The sequence below is a fragment of the Protopterus annectens genome, chromosome 10.part0 (assembly GCF_019279795.1).
Source record: "Protopterus annectens isolate FY-2018-M chromosome 10.part0, PAN1.0, whole genome shotgun sequence".
Lineage (NCBI taxonomy): Eukaryota > Metazoa > Chordata > Ceratodontiformes > Protopteridae > Protopterus > Protopterus annectens.
Window position 1 is genome coordinate 1,273,015,046 of NC_056744.1, and position 17,152 is coordinate 1,273,032,197.

The following is a 17,152-nucleotide window of genomic DNA, read 5'->3' on the forward strand; positions in this document are numbered from 1 at the left end:
TTGCCACAGCCTGGAAACCATAATTATCCTCATTCCCTGCCTGCAACAGGAGATCTGAAGTAGTTAACTTCATTTGATCAGCAACTTGTGGATATTGGATCCGATTCGGATCCGAGCCAGCAGCTTTCTTAGCAAAATATCCGTGCACCAAGCTCCGCCCCTACCCATAATGCCCTGCTACCTCCCTCTAACCCCCAGATCTCATTTGCTGCGGCTTCTTGAAGCATCTGAGAACGAGCTCCTAGCATTGGGTTTTGTGAGTTGAGTAGATTATTTAACTTTTTTCCTTTAAAATCGCTGTATTCCGAGTGTGTGTGGTACCTTTTTTCTCCCTTTATCTATCTGGGTAGTTTTATCTTTAGTTTTATCTTTAGTTTAGTGTAGATTTTAAATCCCCTCCTCCCTTCTGTCTGTGTGTGAAGGTGTGTGCGTGTGGGCCTTTTCCTGTCAGTATGTCCGAGGGCCCAAAAGCAATTTTTTCTAAATGCTCCGAGTGTGGCCGTAAGCTGTCCCCAGCGGATGGCCACACTTGGTGCGTTATTTGCCTAGGCGTGGACCATCTCTCTTTAGGCTGCACTATCTGTGCAGCTTTGAACCCCCCAGGGCTTTGAGGGATAGGAGGACTAAGCTAGTCCTCGTGGGCCTTTTGCCCCAGGATTCTGCTTCGTCCCCCTCCCCCTCCGTGGCGCCAGCCGCTGCCCCACCGACCATTCCCGCACCCCTGGCCAGGATTCAAACTCCCTCTTCGGCTCAGGAGGAAAGGGACTCGAGAAAAAAGGATAGGAAGGATAAAGAGCATGAGAGGGACAGGCATCGTAGCCACAAGAGGCGAGCCGATTCGGCTCCCTCGGCCCCGCCATCTAAGCAGCTTGCCTCCCCTCTTAAGGTCTCCGGGTCTTCCCCCTCCAGGCTTCATTCTCCACGTTTCTCCCCGGAGCCAGAGGAGGAGACCCGGTCACCTTCGAGGTCATCCAGGGGCCTTCCCAGCCAGCCTCGGCAGCCTCATCCAGGTCAACTAGAAGTTTATCTGACGCAGACATGGATCGGATGATGCGTCGATTTCTTCAGGCCCAGCTCAGATGGAAGTGCTCTTGCCCCCCCCCCCCCTCTGGGGGGGAGCTTGACCCCATTTTTCTCCCCCATTGCTCCTTCTCCGACCCGCTACTGGGGTTCGGAGCTATCGGATCCGAGTAGCTTCGGAGCCGGGGTGGTGTCGGCACCGACAGTGTTTGAGTTTGTTGGATCCATTTTCGGATCCAAGCTCTCGGAGCCGTGAGATGAGCGTCAGATCCTGAGGGGTTAGTGTGCCTTCGGCTCCGTTGAGGTCGGATCGCACTGCCCTTTCGGAGCTGATCCATGCACCGGATCCGAGGGGACTGCTTTCGGATCCTAGGGAGAGCAGCTCACCCTCGGCGTTCGTCATGGAGAGGGTCCTTTCGAGGGATTCGAGGTCAAAGGCTCTTGCTACAGATCCACCCGCCATTCCCTCTCAGACGGGCCTGTCTTCCATCATCCGGCCCCAGGGACAGCCTGCGCCTACGTCCCAGATGGTTCCCATGGAGGAACAGGACATTGTTGGTGAGCCCTCCTCGGACAGCCACCCGAGTCCCTCACAGAAGACACAGACTTGGAGGAAGGGGAAGGTTCCCCCAGGTCACCCCCCGAAGACATCTCTTTTGGAGACATTATGGAAATGCTTCGTATTAGAGGGGGTGGTCAGCCAAAAGCCTTCCTTGGACGAGTCTGTCTTTCTGGAGGCGTTCGATGCAGGCCCATCTACCTCTTGGGTGTCCCCTCCTGCCGATCCCCTGGTGGACCTCATAACTACCAGGCATGGAAGGAGCCGGACACTGTGGAGCCACTACCCAAGAGACCGGACAAGATTCTGAGCCCCCCACAGACAGGACAGTTTGGAGCAAAGGTGCCCCTGTAGATGCCATGGTGGTGGCGGCAAGAAGGAATTAGCACAGGAGAGTTCCTCGGTACATCCTCCAGACAAGGAGTCTCGGACGATGGACCGCCTCGGAAAGCAGATGTTCGCTTCAGCGACCTTCTCTGTAAGGTCGCTGAACTATATGGCACACGTGATTCGACTCCAGCGGGACCTAATCAAAGAGTACGCTGGGTCACCCCCAGAGTACATCTCGGCCGAGGACAAGCGGACCTTCTCAGCGTGAATGGCCACTCTTAAGTCGGTCACAAACACCTCTGTGCGGCCTCTCTCCCATGCCACGGAGGGAGCGGCTAGAGCCAGCGGAACAGGCATTGTCTTACGACAGGCCTGGCTCCGTCTCTGCGACTTTGCGGAACCCTTCAAGGCGTCCTTCGCGAACGCCCCCTTTGACGGTTCTACGCTTTTCGGCAAAACCGTCTGCGATACGCTACTCCAGAGCGAGAAGGATGGGAAAACGTTGTTTGCCGTCGGGATCTGCTTCTCGGCTCCTCAGAGGTCCTTCTCCAGGAACCAAAGAGGACAGAAGAAGATGTGGTTCCGGACATCCCAACAATCCCGTTTCTCTCCGGATCCCTCGTCCTTCAGAGGCAGAGGAGGACAGGGTGGGTGCCGGCCCAGAGGCAGAGGGGGGCCGAAAAATTTCGGGTCGAGGGAACCCTTTTCCGATCGACCCGCGCAGCAACCCTGAGGGGTTGCCCGACTGCGCCTCTCTGGAGGCAGTCGGGGGGCGCTTCTCGGAGCATCTAGCACATTGGGAGTCCATTACGACAGATCGCTTGGTGCTCCGGATCATATCCAGAGGTTACTCAATTCCATTCCTAAATACTCCTCCCCGGTCGGGGCGCCTCCCCGATGTACCACCCAATCAGAAGGAGGTAGCAGCCTTCGAAATAAGAGAGCTACTAGAAAAAAGAGCCATCCAGCACGTCCCCCCCCCCCCCCGGTCAATCCGGAGCAGGCTTTTACTCCAGGTTCTTTTTGGTGCCAGAAAAGATGGGGGACTTACGGCCAATTCTTGACCTGTCCACACTGAACCTGTCAGTTGCCAAAGAGAAGATCCGGATGGTCACCATTCAATCCATTCTCCCACTGTTACAGATGTGCTCCATAGACCTCAAGGATGCGTACTACCATATTCTAATGGACAGGCGATCCAGGAGGTTTCTCCGCTTTCGGCTGGGAGCCAGCCACTATCAGTTCAGGGTCCTACCCTTCGGTCTCACCACAGCCCCCAGGGTGTTCACCAATGTCATGGCAGTTGTAGCGGCCCACCTGAGGCTTCAGGGAATACAGGTCTTTCCTTACCTGGACGACTGGCTCCTAGCCGCCCCCACCAGGCATCTACTATGTTCAGCGAGAGACTATTTCCTACATCTCCCCCGCTATCTAGGGATCAAGATCGACCACAAGAAATCCTCTCTTCAGCCTACTCAAATCTTGGATTTCATAGGGGCCAGGATAGACACAATTCAGTCCAAAGTCTTTCTGACGTCGGACAGACTTCGCAATCTAAACCTCCATGTTTTGGCTCTTCTTCAGTCCTCTGCTCCTCCAGCGGAGGTAGTCCCGAGGGCTCTGGGGTCCATGGCAGCGGCCATCAACCTGTCTCCGCTCACGCGTCTGAATGAGGATTCTTCAATGGACCTTACAGGTCCAGTGGTCCATTCTGCTTCATCCCTTGTCTGCCGCTATTTCTCTCAGCAGGGTTTGCAGGGAATCCCTACTTTGGTGGCTCCATTCCAAGCACCTCCGGGAAGGGCGCCCCTTCTCCATGTCCCCATCCCAAGTCAAAGTGACCACGGATGAGTCACGCCTCGGGTGGGGGGGGGGGCATTGCATGGGCAGAACCGTCCAAGGCACGTGGACTCACACAAAGACCTTTTTGCATATCAGTGTCCTGGAGATGAAAGCGGTGCTTCTAGCGTTGCAGGCTCTCCATGCCCTTCTTCCTCTAGGGACTATTGCAATTCAAACAGACAACATGTCAGTGGTCTGGTACATCAACAAGCAAGGGGGAACCAGATCTTACCCACTTTGCCGAGAGGCCTTGAGAGTGTGGGAATGGGTGATATCCACCAACTGTTTTCTCATAGTAACGCACATACCGGGTCGGTCAAACATTCTTGCGGACAAGCTGAGTCGGACTATCCTCTCACCCTACGAGTGGTCTCTGAACCCCTTAGTAGCGAAACAGATCATCAGATGGGGTCAACCTTGCTGCGATCTGTTTGCGTCGCCTTCGAACGCAAAGTGCAGCGAGTTTTTCGCTCTGATTCCCCCACCAGGGGAAAAACCCAGAGACGCTCTGGTTCATGCTTGGCCATCCGGTCTTCTTTATGCTTATCCTCCTCTTCTATTGATGACAAAGTTCTTGCAGAAAGCTCGTCGGGGAGCAGAGTTATCCTCAGCCCCATTCTGGCCTCATCAAACATAGTTCCCATGCCTACGGTCTCATCCAGTGCATCCTCCCTGGATCTTAGATCCCCTTCTGAATCTGATTTCTCACCCCCTGGGATTGAGGACCCCCAACCTGGACAACCTCAAGCTCTCTGCTTGGTTGATCCACTTCCCTTGATGGCTAGGACTCCAGGTATCTCATCTTCAGTTAAAGCTATTCTGGTGGCCGCTCATAAGCCTTCTACCAGCAAAGTCTACAAGAGTAAATGGAAACGTTTTTCTATCTGGGCGGAGCATAGGAATTTGGACCCTTTTACAGCTCCTGTTCCAGCAGTCCTCGATTTTTTTATCCCAAATTTTCCATCAGGGGGCTAGTTCTTCAACTGTTAAAGTTCAACTGGCAGCAATTTCCCACTTTCACATTGGAAACAAATTTGGCCCCCTAGCATCATCTAAGATCTGCAAGACCTTTCTGAAAGGTACCTTTCTTTTGAGACCCCCTGTTAAGGAAGCAGTTCCTCCATGGGATTTAACCCTAGTTCTCCAGGCTCTGACTGGTTCCCCTTTAGAGCCCGCAGCTTCGGTCGACTTGAAGTATGTATCTTGGAAAACTGCCTTCATGATTGCTATTACTTCGGCTAGAAGGATATCGGAGCTTCAGGCTCTTTGCAGTAAGCCCCCATACATCATTTTTCATAAAGACAGAGTTTCCCTCAGGACTAACCCCTCTTTTCTGCCTAAAGTGGCTTCTGAAGCCAACATCAATCATTCTGTCAGCCTGCCTGTCTTCTTCCTTAATTATCACAACAAAGGAGAGTATAGACTCCATTGCTTGGATGTACATAGACAGTTACGATTTTACTTGCACAGAACGGCTGTTTTTCGAAAATCAGAACAGCTCTTGGTTTCATTTGCTAAGTCCTGTCTGGGTAAACCAGTGACAAAGGTAACCTTAGCTAGGCGGATTTCACAATGCATTCTTCTTGCATACAGAAGCTCTGGTCGACCTGAGCCCGTGCGGGTTCGGGCACATTCTACCCGTTCTGTTGCTACTTCTCCGGCCTTCTGGTTGAGGGTCCCTTTGGATGAAGCTGCTACTTGGGCTTCCTCTCACACTTTCATTACACATTATAAATTGGATCTGATTTCCAGAGGATGGGCGTCCTTTGGCTCTGCAGTGCTCCGGAATATCCTCCCATAAGGGGCCTCCCAAGTTGTTGGTAGCTGGGGACTCTGTCCCACAGGTTGCTGATCAAATGAAGTTAACTACTTTAGATAAAGAAGTTATGTACTTACCATAACGTTCCATCTGAGTAGGTAACTTCATTTGTCTGCAATCAACCTTCCCTCCGTCCCCCTGACCTGTAGTTCGTCCTTGAAGGATCATGGTATGTCACTTCCCAGATGACATCAGGTTAGGATGCTCAGGTAGTTTTCCTTGTGTTATGGTAGTATTCTAGGATACTATGGCAAACTCGATCTGAGGGTTAGAGGGAGGTAGCAGGGCATTATGGGTAGGGGGCGGAGCTTGGAGCTCGGATCATTTGCTAGGAAAGCTGCTGGCTTGGATCCGAATCGGATCCGATACCCACAGGTTGCAGACAAATGAAGTTACCTACTCAGATGGAACGTTATGGTGAGTACATAACTTTTTTTTTCGATGGTGGGTAAAGGCCTGTCACCACAACAAGGGGCAGCCATTCGCTTTACCCACAGCCAGGCAGATATTAACAACAGATGCATCAGATTATGCCTGGGGGGCCCACCTGGCAGGAAGATGTATTCAGGGCACATGGTCCGCAAGCCAAATGCATCTACATATCAACCAAAAAGAGATGCTAGCTGTTCAGAATGCCCTGACAGCCTTAAAGGATCTACTTCATCCGGGACAACTACTGATAAAGACGGACAATACTACAGTCACGTGGTACATAAACAAGCAGGGAGGCACTCATTCCTACCCCTATGCAGACTAGCCATGACTCTGTGGGACACAGCATTGACTTATTACATCTGCCAGCACAATTCCTGCCAGGAAAGATAAATACTTTTGCAGACGAACTAAGCAGAAACCTCATGGATCCCCACAAGTGGAAATTGGATCCACAAGTCTTCAGCATGATAACAAGGAATTGGGGATGCCCAGACATCTGTTTGCCTCCCCTCACAACTGCCAACTACAGAGATTCTGCAGAAGGACTTATCACAAGCAAGCATGGAAAGTGGATGCTCTATCTTTCAGCTGGAAAAACTGAACAGTATATGCCTTTCCTCCACTGCCTCTCCTCCCCAAGGTACTCCTAAAAGTCAGACAAGAGAAGTCAAAAATGATGCTCATTGCCCCAGAATGGCCCCGCCAGCACTGGTACCCAATCCTAAGGAACTTGTGTCAATACCCCGCCTGGACATTACCTCAAATTCCTCACTTACTGTCCCAACACAACAATCAGATCCTGCACATCCAACTCAACACCTTAAATCTGGCAGCATGGCGGATAATGTAGTCATTCAAAACACACCTCTCTCTAAAGCGGTGATGGATGTTATTTTGGAGGCCAGGAGGCCTAGTACCAGAAAATCTTATGCTGAAAAATGGAAGAGATTCTGTGCTTGGAACCAGGCACAAGGGATTGACACGACTGTACCAAATATTCCTCAGATTTTGCAATATTTAACTGAGATGCTGGACAAAGGACTATCCTTTTCATCAGTTAAGATTCATGCCTCTGCCATTTCAGCTCATTACAATACAGAGCAGAGCCACCTATTTTTTCTCATCCTTTATTAAGGCAGTACCTCAGAGGAGCCAAAAACTTAGGAGATCACCAATACCTGCATGGGACCTCAATTATGTCTTGGAAAAACTCACCCTGCCTCCTTTTGAGCCAGCCGCTGCAGCTGATATAAATTTTTTATCATGGAAAACAGCTGTGCTCCTAGCAATAACCTTTGCAAGACGAGTCTCAGAGCTACAGGCACTCATGGCTGTGGAACCTTTTATCATTTTCCATCCAGATAGGGTTTCTCTGAGGTCAAACCCGACATTTATGCCTAAGGTAGTGTCTAGTGTGGCCCTTAACCAAACTACTCAATTGCCTACCTTTTACCCAAACCCACAGAATAAGGGTGAGAGACTTCTGCATTCTTTGGACATAGACAGCTGCGCTTCTACTTGGACAGAACCAAGGCTTTCAGAAAGACTGAGCAATTACCAGTGGCATATGCTGCAGGATCACAAGGAAAGGCCATCTCAAAGCAGACTACTTCAAAGTGGACAGGCCACTGCATTCGTTTGACTGAGCAATTACTAGTGGCATATGCTGCAGGATCACAAGGAAAGGCTAACTACTTCAAAGTGGATAGGCCACTGCATTCGTTTCTGCTATTCACAACATGGCAAATCAGTGCCTAAGGGCATTAGGCCACATTCAACCAGAGCAGCAGCCACTTCAGTAGCTTTCCTCAGAGGAGTACCAACCAAAGACATTTTAGAGGCTGCAACCTGGAGTTCAGTGCACACTTTTACGAAGCACCATCACTTACCACTCTACTCTAAATCCAGGGCAGGCTTTGCCACTGCAGTTCTGCAGGGCCTCATAGCTGCTCCTAATCCTATTTAGCTCCAGCCTCCCAACTTTAGCTTTGGGATTCAACCCAATTGTAATGACTGCAACAGTGAAACACGATGAACATAGTACAGCTGTGTACTTACCATAAATGTTGATGTTCGAGTGTATTCACTGTTGCAGTCCAGGTTACCCTCCCACCATCCCCCTTATCTTTGCTGGAACTTATCTGTACTTCTCTTTTCTATACAACCTACGTGGTGTATTTGCTTGTAGATGAAGGAAAAATTTACCTTGGTGCATGCATGCTTTATTGACATTTTTAGCCTACCCTTTTGGGGGCACCTGACATCTGGGGCAAGAAACACTGAAGAAAATGGCGTCGGCTGCATCTTTTATACCCCTGGCGCACTGACGTCAGGGAGGAGGCGACAGCAACCAATGCCGGACCTAGACTTTGGAATTCAGGCCGACTGCGGGTAGCCTGCCAGCAAGATAACCCCAATTGTAATGACTGCAACAGTGAATACACTCTAACATCTACATTTATGGTAAATACACAACTGTACTGTACCTTCCTTCTTGTACACGCAATCTGTCTTCCTTTGTCAGGTTACCCGAGATTTTGAGATTTGGAGGTCTTATTGTGTTCTCATCCTTCTTTCCTTGTTCCACTAAACACTTAGTGTTGTGCATCAGCTACAGGTGCTTAAAGGCTATATGGCTAGAAAGAACCTAATATGACCTGGGCAGACAATCCTCTAGTACCATAGATATCCTGACATACAGGGGGGAAGGGTGCTCACCTCTTAAAGTTGGGCCATACATCAGGCCGTCTTATGTAGAATTCACAAATGTTAACGTTACTGCAGTAGTGAATGCACATGAACATCTGCAGTTGGAGAGCACAGCTGTTTTAGGAAGTTAATATGTCTGTTTGCCTTCTTACCTCTCCTATATTATCAGATTTTTTTCCTTTCTTGTATAGTTTGTTGTATCTTCACTTTTTGTATGCAGTGAAACCTGTGTAACAACTAAGGTATCCGCAATCTTCTAAAAATGTTAGATATGATTGTAGAAGTATTTATTAGTGTCAGTATGTAAAAGTGTAAAAAGTAAGTAAGAGTGGAATAATATGCTGTTCAGTATATTGCTGAATAGAACAAAAGATCTGATGATGTTAATCTTCGTTCATTCCTTACTGATGGGTTATCAGTTCTGTCCTCTGAACCGAGTTGGCCAATATCAAGCTCGCGTCAGCTCAAAACTCTCAAGCCAAGGTCCTACCCAGAATGCTCTGCTCCCTGTTACCTCAGATCTCATTTGCATTGCTGAACAACCGTGTCAAACCACTCTCTCAGCTAAGTGTCTAATTTTTGACAGTTTATATATTATTGCTCTAACATTTTCTCAAAACTTTATTCTAGTATTTTCCTACTCTGTCACACACTTTAGACTCTCTCCCTTTAGTCATTTCCCTTTATTACCCTCTTTTCTTACCTTGTGGTAATTCTCCATTACCATCATTGGTAATCCTTCCTTTTCCCCTTTACCCTTTTTTTGGGTAGCCATCATTCTTCCTTTTGCTACTGTGCTTCTCCACAACCGCTATGTCGGATAAGAAAAGTTCCGTTGGTTTCAAGCAGTGCAAGGATTGCGGCCGTAAGTTACTGCTTTCCGATGGCCATGACTTGTGTCTACTGTCTTAATGTCTCTCACTTGACTGTAGATCCTCCGTGTGGGATCTGTAAAACCTTCTCTACCAGGACTCTCAACAAGAGGAAGAATAGGTTAATTTTGAAAGGTCTTTTCAAGTCTCCTTTCTCTGAGGCTATTTCTGGGTCAGAGGGCTCACCCTCTCCTGTTAAAACCCGCAAGAGGTGTTCTTCCTCTTCTTCATCGAAGTCACTCCCTTCTCCCTCTGGAGATCGTAGGAAGTCGACTCACAAGAAGGTGAAATTGATTACTACTCCGGCGCTGCCTCCTGCGACCCTGTTGTCTCCAGGCTCAGCACCTCCCCAAATGATCCTGACTACAGCCATGTCTCCTTTATTGATATCGGCACCAGAGTTCCCGGTGCAGACTACTACGGTTCCGACAGTTCTGTCGCAACCCTAACGGCACCATCAGTACAGGTTCAGTCCCCTTCTGCACCGTTGGGACAGTCACCTTTGGCTCCAAGTATGACTCTTCTACACCGATATGTACTTCAGCGCAGTCCTCCTCGGCACTGTCCTTATTGCTGGTGCAAACAATTTCCACTACGGCACGTATCCTTCGGGGCAGACCTTTGCCTTTATGGTTCAGACACCTTCGACTACCATGGCGCTGACATCTTCGGCGCAGACTTTTTCCACACCATTTTTTTCGGTGACTTCCTCGGCTCCGAGCTCTGCACCTGTTAAATTAGCAAGGACCAAATATTCCCCTTCATTGGATCCTTTTGTAAGCAGTCTGTATAGTCCTTTCCTGGAAAGGCCAGAATCGCCATCAGCCTTCTCCATGAGATCAACCAAGAGTCTTTCTGAGCAGGACATGTTGTGACTTGTTGACCAGTTGCTTGTGGCCAGAGGTGTCTCTCAACCGTCAAACTCCACATTTCCTCATTCAGTTGAGTGGATTTTGCCTCAAATCCCAACGTAAACTCCTCTTTGAAATCCTCTCAAGTCTCGAAGTCTATTACTCCGACAGCAGCTTCCCTCCTCCAATAGTAGATCTCGCTTTGGAACCAGAGTCGTCCTTGTGGCCTTCGGTGCACTGGGCATCGGGCTTTTCTCAGGCCTGTGGCTGTGCCATTGGGGAGGGCATTCCTGGCTCCATGCCAATTAATTTTTTCTATGGTACCTTCCAGGGATGCTCTCTTATGGTTCATGGTTCTCTTGAGACTCCTGGTTTGGGGTCCGGTTTGTCGGGGTGGGGTGTGACCTCGGTTGCGTGGTTGTCGTGCTTGGTTCCGAGCTCCCATTCCTCCTTGGGCGGGTCAGCCTTCCAGGCCATGGAGAGGGTGCTTGCCTCCGCTGGCAAACCTCATTTATCGGAGTCATCTCCCTCTCTGTGCCGCAACTGCCACAAGCTTCAACTCCCGGACACCGGGCACAAGTGCCTCAGGTCTCTCTTCCTCAGGAGACCCCTCTTTGCAGTCTTCCCCAGAACCTCCCACTGTGGCGCCCCACAAAGCATCATGTAAGAAGAAACACATGGACTCCACTGTGGAGTCATTGACTGATACTGATTTTGATTATTGGGAAGGGTCCCCCACGGTCACCCTCTGATGAGGTGTCGTTTGGTGACATCCTCGAGATCCTTATAGGGGTGACTGGAAGCCCTGTAATCCTTCTCTGAGGAATCTGTATTCCTGCTGGCTTTTTGTGCCTGGCCCCCCTACCTCCTGGGTCATCCTGCCTGCCGATGAGCTTGTCCAGTTCATCGTGCAGCTCGCATGTAAGGCTCCTGATACCATGGAAGCGATACGTAAGAAGCCAGATAAAATATCGCTCCCTGCCGAGCACCTCCACTGATCACGTGGTCTCCCAGTAGATGCTATGGTGGTGGCAGCTGCTACTAAGAAGGATTTGGCAGAATAGATCCAAACTGTCCATCCACTGAACAGCCCAACAAGGAGTCCCGGGCGATTGACAGATTAGGGAAGCATGTATTTGCTTCATCGACTGTGACTTTGCGGACTCCTTTAAAGCTTCCTTCATGAATGCCTCTATAGAGACTACTTCTTTGTTTGGCCTTAAAGTCAAGGATACGCTGGCACGGTGCGAACAAGATGGCAAGACCTTGTCTGCCGTTGGTCTCAGGCACCCACCCCTCAGTGATTCTACTCTAGAAATCAGAGGAATGGAAAGATCTAGCACAAGAAATCACAGGGTTTTTTCCGGGATGCACGTGCTGAGTTTTCCCCTAGAGGCAGAGGGGAAAACTCCAATGAAAGATGCCCCTTTTGGGGCAGAGGAGGTCCGCGAAACCACGGTTCCAGAGATTATTTCTCTGGCCAACCCTATCAGTGCTCCTGAAGTGTTGCCCGACTGCTCACCTCTGGAAGTGGTCAGGGGTCATTTCTCCTTGTACCCTGCTGCCTGGCAAAACATAACCGACTCTTGGGTACAACGGATTATATCCAGAGGCTATCACATCTTTGCCCAGTCTTCTCAAGAGTGTTACCCGATGTCCCACCCAGTTAAAGGGAAACAGCAGCACAAGAAATCAAAAAGCTGCTACAAAAAAAGAGTCATCTAGACTGTCCCTCCAGACCAGATAGGATCCAGATTTTACTCAAGGTTCTTTTTAGTGCCAAAAAAGACAGGGGACTGGAGGGATCTCAGTACACTAAACCGATTTGTAAAAACAGAGACATTCCGGATGGTCACGGTTCAGTGTATCCTTCCTCTTCTGGAAGAAGACGATTGGATGTGCTCTGTAGATCTTCAAGATGCGTATTACCACATAAAAATGGACAAATGCTCAAGAAGATGCCTCCACTGTATAGCAGCCAGTCACTACCAGTTTTGAGCCCTGTCCTTCGATGTCTCTACAGCCACCAGAGTGTTCACAAAATGCATGGCAGTGGGTTATCGCTCAAGGATTCCGGGCATTTCCATATCTAGACGACTGGCTCCTTTTCTCCCCCACCAAGCATCTACTGGAAGACAGCCCTATACTCTTTTAACAGCTCGAAGCCTCGGAATCACTATAAACTGGGAGAAATCCAACACAACCCCAACTCAGTCTTTGGAATTCGTAGGGGTACTATTGGACATGAGAAATTGCACAGCATCCCTTCCAGAACACAGACTTCAGAGAATAAGACCACAAGTTCAACCGCTGCTCTGTCACCACAAATCCCCAGCTCAATCTGTACTTCAGCTATTTTGGGGTCAATGGCAGCTTCGATTACCATTGTTCCCCTAGCCAGATTCCACATGAGACTTCCAGTGGCTACTTCTCACTCAGTGGTACCCTCTACAACACCTTTTTTCTTTTCAAATAAATGTGACTCAGCGATGCAAGCAAGAATTACTCTGGTGGATGTCTCGAAATCCCCAACAATGGTCTCGCCCTTTCACCCCCCTTCAACAGATAGCCACAGTGACCACGGACTCCTCCCTGATGGGGTGGGTGGGGCTATGTCAGGGAAACTTGGTTCAAGGCACCTGGTTAGAGACAGAGGTAATGTCCTGGAACTGAGGGCAGTGCTTCTAGCATTGCAAGCATTTCACTCCATCCATCCGTCAGGGACTGTTGCGATCCAATCTGACATGTCAGTGGTCTGTTACATCAACAAACAAGGGGGCACCAGATCTTACCAGTTATGCCGAGAGGCCTTGAGAATATGGCAATGGGCCATAGCTCACAATCGCTTTCTGCTTGCAATGCACATTCCCGGGAGCTCCGACGTAATAGCGGACAGATTTGAGCAGGTGCATTCTACAGCCTCACAAGTGGTCCCTCAATCCTATGATAGTTGCAAAAATTTTCCGTCGCTTGGGCCAGACTTGCTGCAACCTACTTTCCTCCCCAACCAACTACAAGTGCAGCAACTACTTTGCCCTGATCCCACTTGGGGACAGTCACCAAGGGACGCTCTAGTCCATGCTTGGCCCCCGGGTCTTCTTTATGCCTATCCCCCTCTTCCCCTCATCTCCCGATTTCTAAAGAAAGCACGACAGTTGAAGAGCAAGTGATCCTCATTGCTCCATATTGGCCTCGACAAGTCTAGTTTCCCTTCCTCTGGCCTCACCTGCTAGATCAACCGTGTGTCCTCAATCCATTCCCAACGTTGATCTTTCATCCGCAGGGTCTGATTCACCCCAATCTAACAACCCTGAAGCGACAGCTTGGTTTCTCCACTTCCTATGATTGTCAGGCATGAACACCTTTTGTCCCCTGTGCGCAATATTCTTATTACGTCTCATAAATCGTCCACCAGACTAATCTGTCTTAACAAATAGAAGAGGTTTTCTATATGGGCAGCATATAAGCAAAAAGACCCCTTGTCAGCCCCGGTCTCGGTGGTATTGGATTACTTATTGCGTCTTTTCCACTCTGGGGTGTCTGCCTCTACTATCCGTGTACATTTGGCTGCCATCTCAAATTTTCATATTGGTTTTCAAGATTCTTCACTTATGTCACACAGACTCTGTAAGAATTTTTTGAAAGGGCGTATCCACCTAAAACCTTCCTTTAGAGAAACCCATACAACCTTTGGATTTGGCTTTGGTTCTGCAAGCTTTAACAGCTCCACCCTTTGAACCTGCGTCGTCTTGTGATGTAAGATATCTCTGTTGGAAAACTTTGTTTCTGAATGCAGTCACATCGGCCAGGCGATTGTCAGAACTTCAGGCCTTATGCATCAAACCTCCCTGTCTTATCTTCAATAAGGACAGGGTATCACTGAGAACCAACTCTACTGCTGTACCAAAAGTGGTGTCAGAGCGATCTATCAACCAGTCTGTTGATCTCCCAGTGTCCTTTCCTAACCATTCTAACAAGGGAGAGTATTGCCTGCACACCTTGGATGTTCATAGGCAATTACGTTTCTATCTGGACAGGACAAACTCTACCCTTAAATCAGACCAACTCTTTCTGGACCTAGACTGGGTCATCCTGTATCAAAAGTTACAGTATCACCTTTATCTACAACAAAACAATCTCACCTTGCCTCATAGAGTCAAAGCACATTCTACAAAATCTATGGCAACTTCAGCAGCTTTCCATACTAAGGCTTCCCTTAATGATATTTGCTCAGCTGCAACTTGAGCCAAACCTCGTACCTTTATTGGAATTGGCCTCCAGAGGTAGAGCTTCCTTTGATTCCATGGTGCTCAGGAATGTCCTTCCGTGAGGGTCACCCAGGAATACAAGTAGTTTGGGACTCTGTCCCATGGAACGAAGATTAACATCATCAGGTAAAGAAGTTATGTCTTGCATAACATTCCATCTGTGTAGTTCTTCTTTCATTCATTACTTCCCACCCTCCGTCCCCCATCTGGATGTTCTTGGATGATCTTATGTACTCCTTTCTGGTAGGTCTGTTATGACCAGCGGTAGCCTCTATTTTTATCTTTCAACTTGCAAACTCGATCTGAGGTAACAGAGAGCAGAGCATTCTGGGTAGGAACTTGGCTCTAGAGGTTTTGGGTGACGCGAGCTTGATGTTGGCCGGCTCGGTTCCAAGGACTGAACAGATAACCCATCAGTAATGAGTGAACGAAGATCAACAACACAGATGGAACGTTATGGTAAGACATAACTTCTTTTTCATTGTACATGCTTCACCACTGTCATAACTTCATTGGACACCAATTCACCATATCATCAAAACAGTGTACTGGTGATATCTGTGGATCTTGCACATGCATGTTCTTTGGCTTTTACATGTACTGTTTCTCATAAGTTATCTTAAAATTTTAGAAGTTCCAAAAGAATCCAGAAAAGCTACTTTGTGTATTTAGGATCTGAAAAATCATCAATCTGCAATAAAATTTGAACATTTATGTTTTGCTTTAGATGCCTTTAGATATCGCCACACTGTCTGAAGCAGAAAAAAGGGCCAGATTGCGTAAACAATATCCCAAAAGTACTAAAGCCAGAGAAGAGAAGGATTACTTTGAAGATGAATTTAAAGTAGATGATTATAGCCATTTCTGGAAGAAAAAATGAAATCCTGCACTATGGACTAGACATCAAGAAAATTTAGAATCACTATAATCGTATGTGTATTCATTAAAGTGATAAATACTGTAATGTCATATGTCTGTCTTTGTGAAGTTAGTCCGATGTGAATTTTTTTTCCTGCTATTCAGGTCTAGTAAAATGATTTTTTTTTTTTTTAATTCTGGTGTACACATATACAAAAGCTGAGATATGTCTGACATTTGTAGAAAAGGAGTCTGATTAAAGCGGATATTCTGAACCATTTTTTGTTTTTCATTAGCATTGTCTGAGGAGAAATTCTTTGCCCTAAATTACAAAATAGGGATTAAATTCAAAGCTTACTAATAGATCTCAGTGAACTAAAAAGGAGAACACTCAACTATATTGAATGAGCAAGTGGTATATTCAAATCAGATTTATTTTTGTGAGAATCTTAAATAATTAACTTGCTGACCAATACCTTAGGTCGCAACGTCTTCTTTTGCAAAGGTGGTGGACTTTTTATTTTTAGGTTCATTATTTTTTACCATGTTTTTAGATAAAGTTGGCCATCGGGTAGCTCTCCAAATCAACGAACATTATAGAGGAGTTAAGTAGATTTTCTTCAGGGATTTATGGACATATGTTGAGAGTAACCTAGCTTTCGACCATTGTAGGCCTTTGGTATTAAGGAAATGTTTCTATGTTCAACTTATTGGCAAGGTTATGGTTTCTAGGTCTAAAAGTCATAGTTCCACTGTATTTGGCTCCCATCAGGCCCATCATTGAGTGCAGTGCCCCCTTCGATATGTACCTTACCAGGCACATGCAACAGCTGGAATGTCCGCAGCAGTTCCTTTCATAAAGAATATGGGGCATTAACAGTATGTCTTCTGCAGATTGCCTCAAAGTTCTATCCCTATACTATGTCTCCTACAGGCTGCTGAGGGGCGGTGTATGTCTGTCATGCAAGGCATCCAAGGATCACACTCCGATGGACCTCTTGCATACCCACAAAACAAATAGCATCAGAACTACCCAATCCAGTGATCTAAACCTTGCTTATGATAATAAATAGGACATGTTGGAGGGACTGCCCAGGAATAACCCTTCTCTGGAATAGGCTTTTCCATCCATGTGAAGCAGAGTTTTTCCGTAACCCTATTCATTCATAACCTTGACATGTAAATGAGAAATCAGAAATTTACCCCTGGTCTGGCATGTGTGTCTGTAATGGACAGAAGTAGCCTGTAATTGCTTGACCACCCATGCCCTAACATGCACATACCCCTTAAAATAACATCTGGGGCATTAAAAACTTGTTGGATGCATTTGGGTTGTATGGCGAGTGTTATAAAGGGCCTCGGTGGTTGTTAGTCTGGCATACACCTGTGAACCTATATGTTTGGCAGAGTATTTGAAAACTTCGCAAAAGAAAGAAACCGGCTATCGTGGCCAAGTACATAAAATACGAGAAATTTAATTAAAAAAAAGCTCATTGTAACATAAAAATGTGAAAAACGACTTTTCATCTGATCCATAAAAAGTAATCATAGGCAATCATTTAAATAAGAAAAGGCAGCCAATCACATAC

General features: G+C 47.6%; 1 protein-coding gene across 1 annotated transcript in view; it reads left to right on the forward strand.

The window, feature by feature from the left end:
• The window catches only part of MRPL55 (mitochondrial ribosomal protein L55), a 172,339-nt gene extending 156,498 nt beyond the window's left edge, over positions 1 to 15,841 (forward strand). The window contains exon 4 of the mRNA XM_044085974.1: positions 15,433 to 15,841. Coding sequence (XP_043941909.1) covers positions 15,433 to 15,585 — 153 coding nt within the window. The 3' untranslated portion in view covers positions 15,586 to 15,841. The remainder of the gene's footprint in view (positions 1 to 15,432) is intronic.
• Positions 15,842 to 17,152: the final 1,311 nt, after the last annotated feature.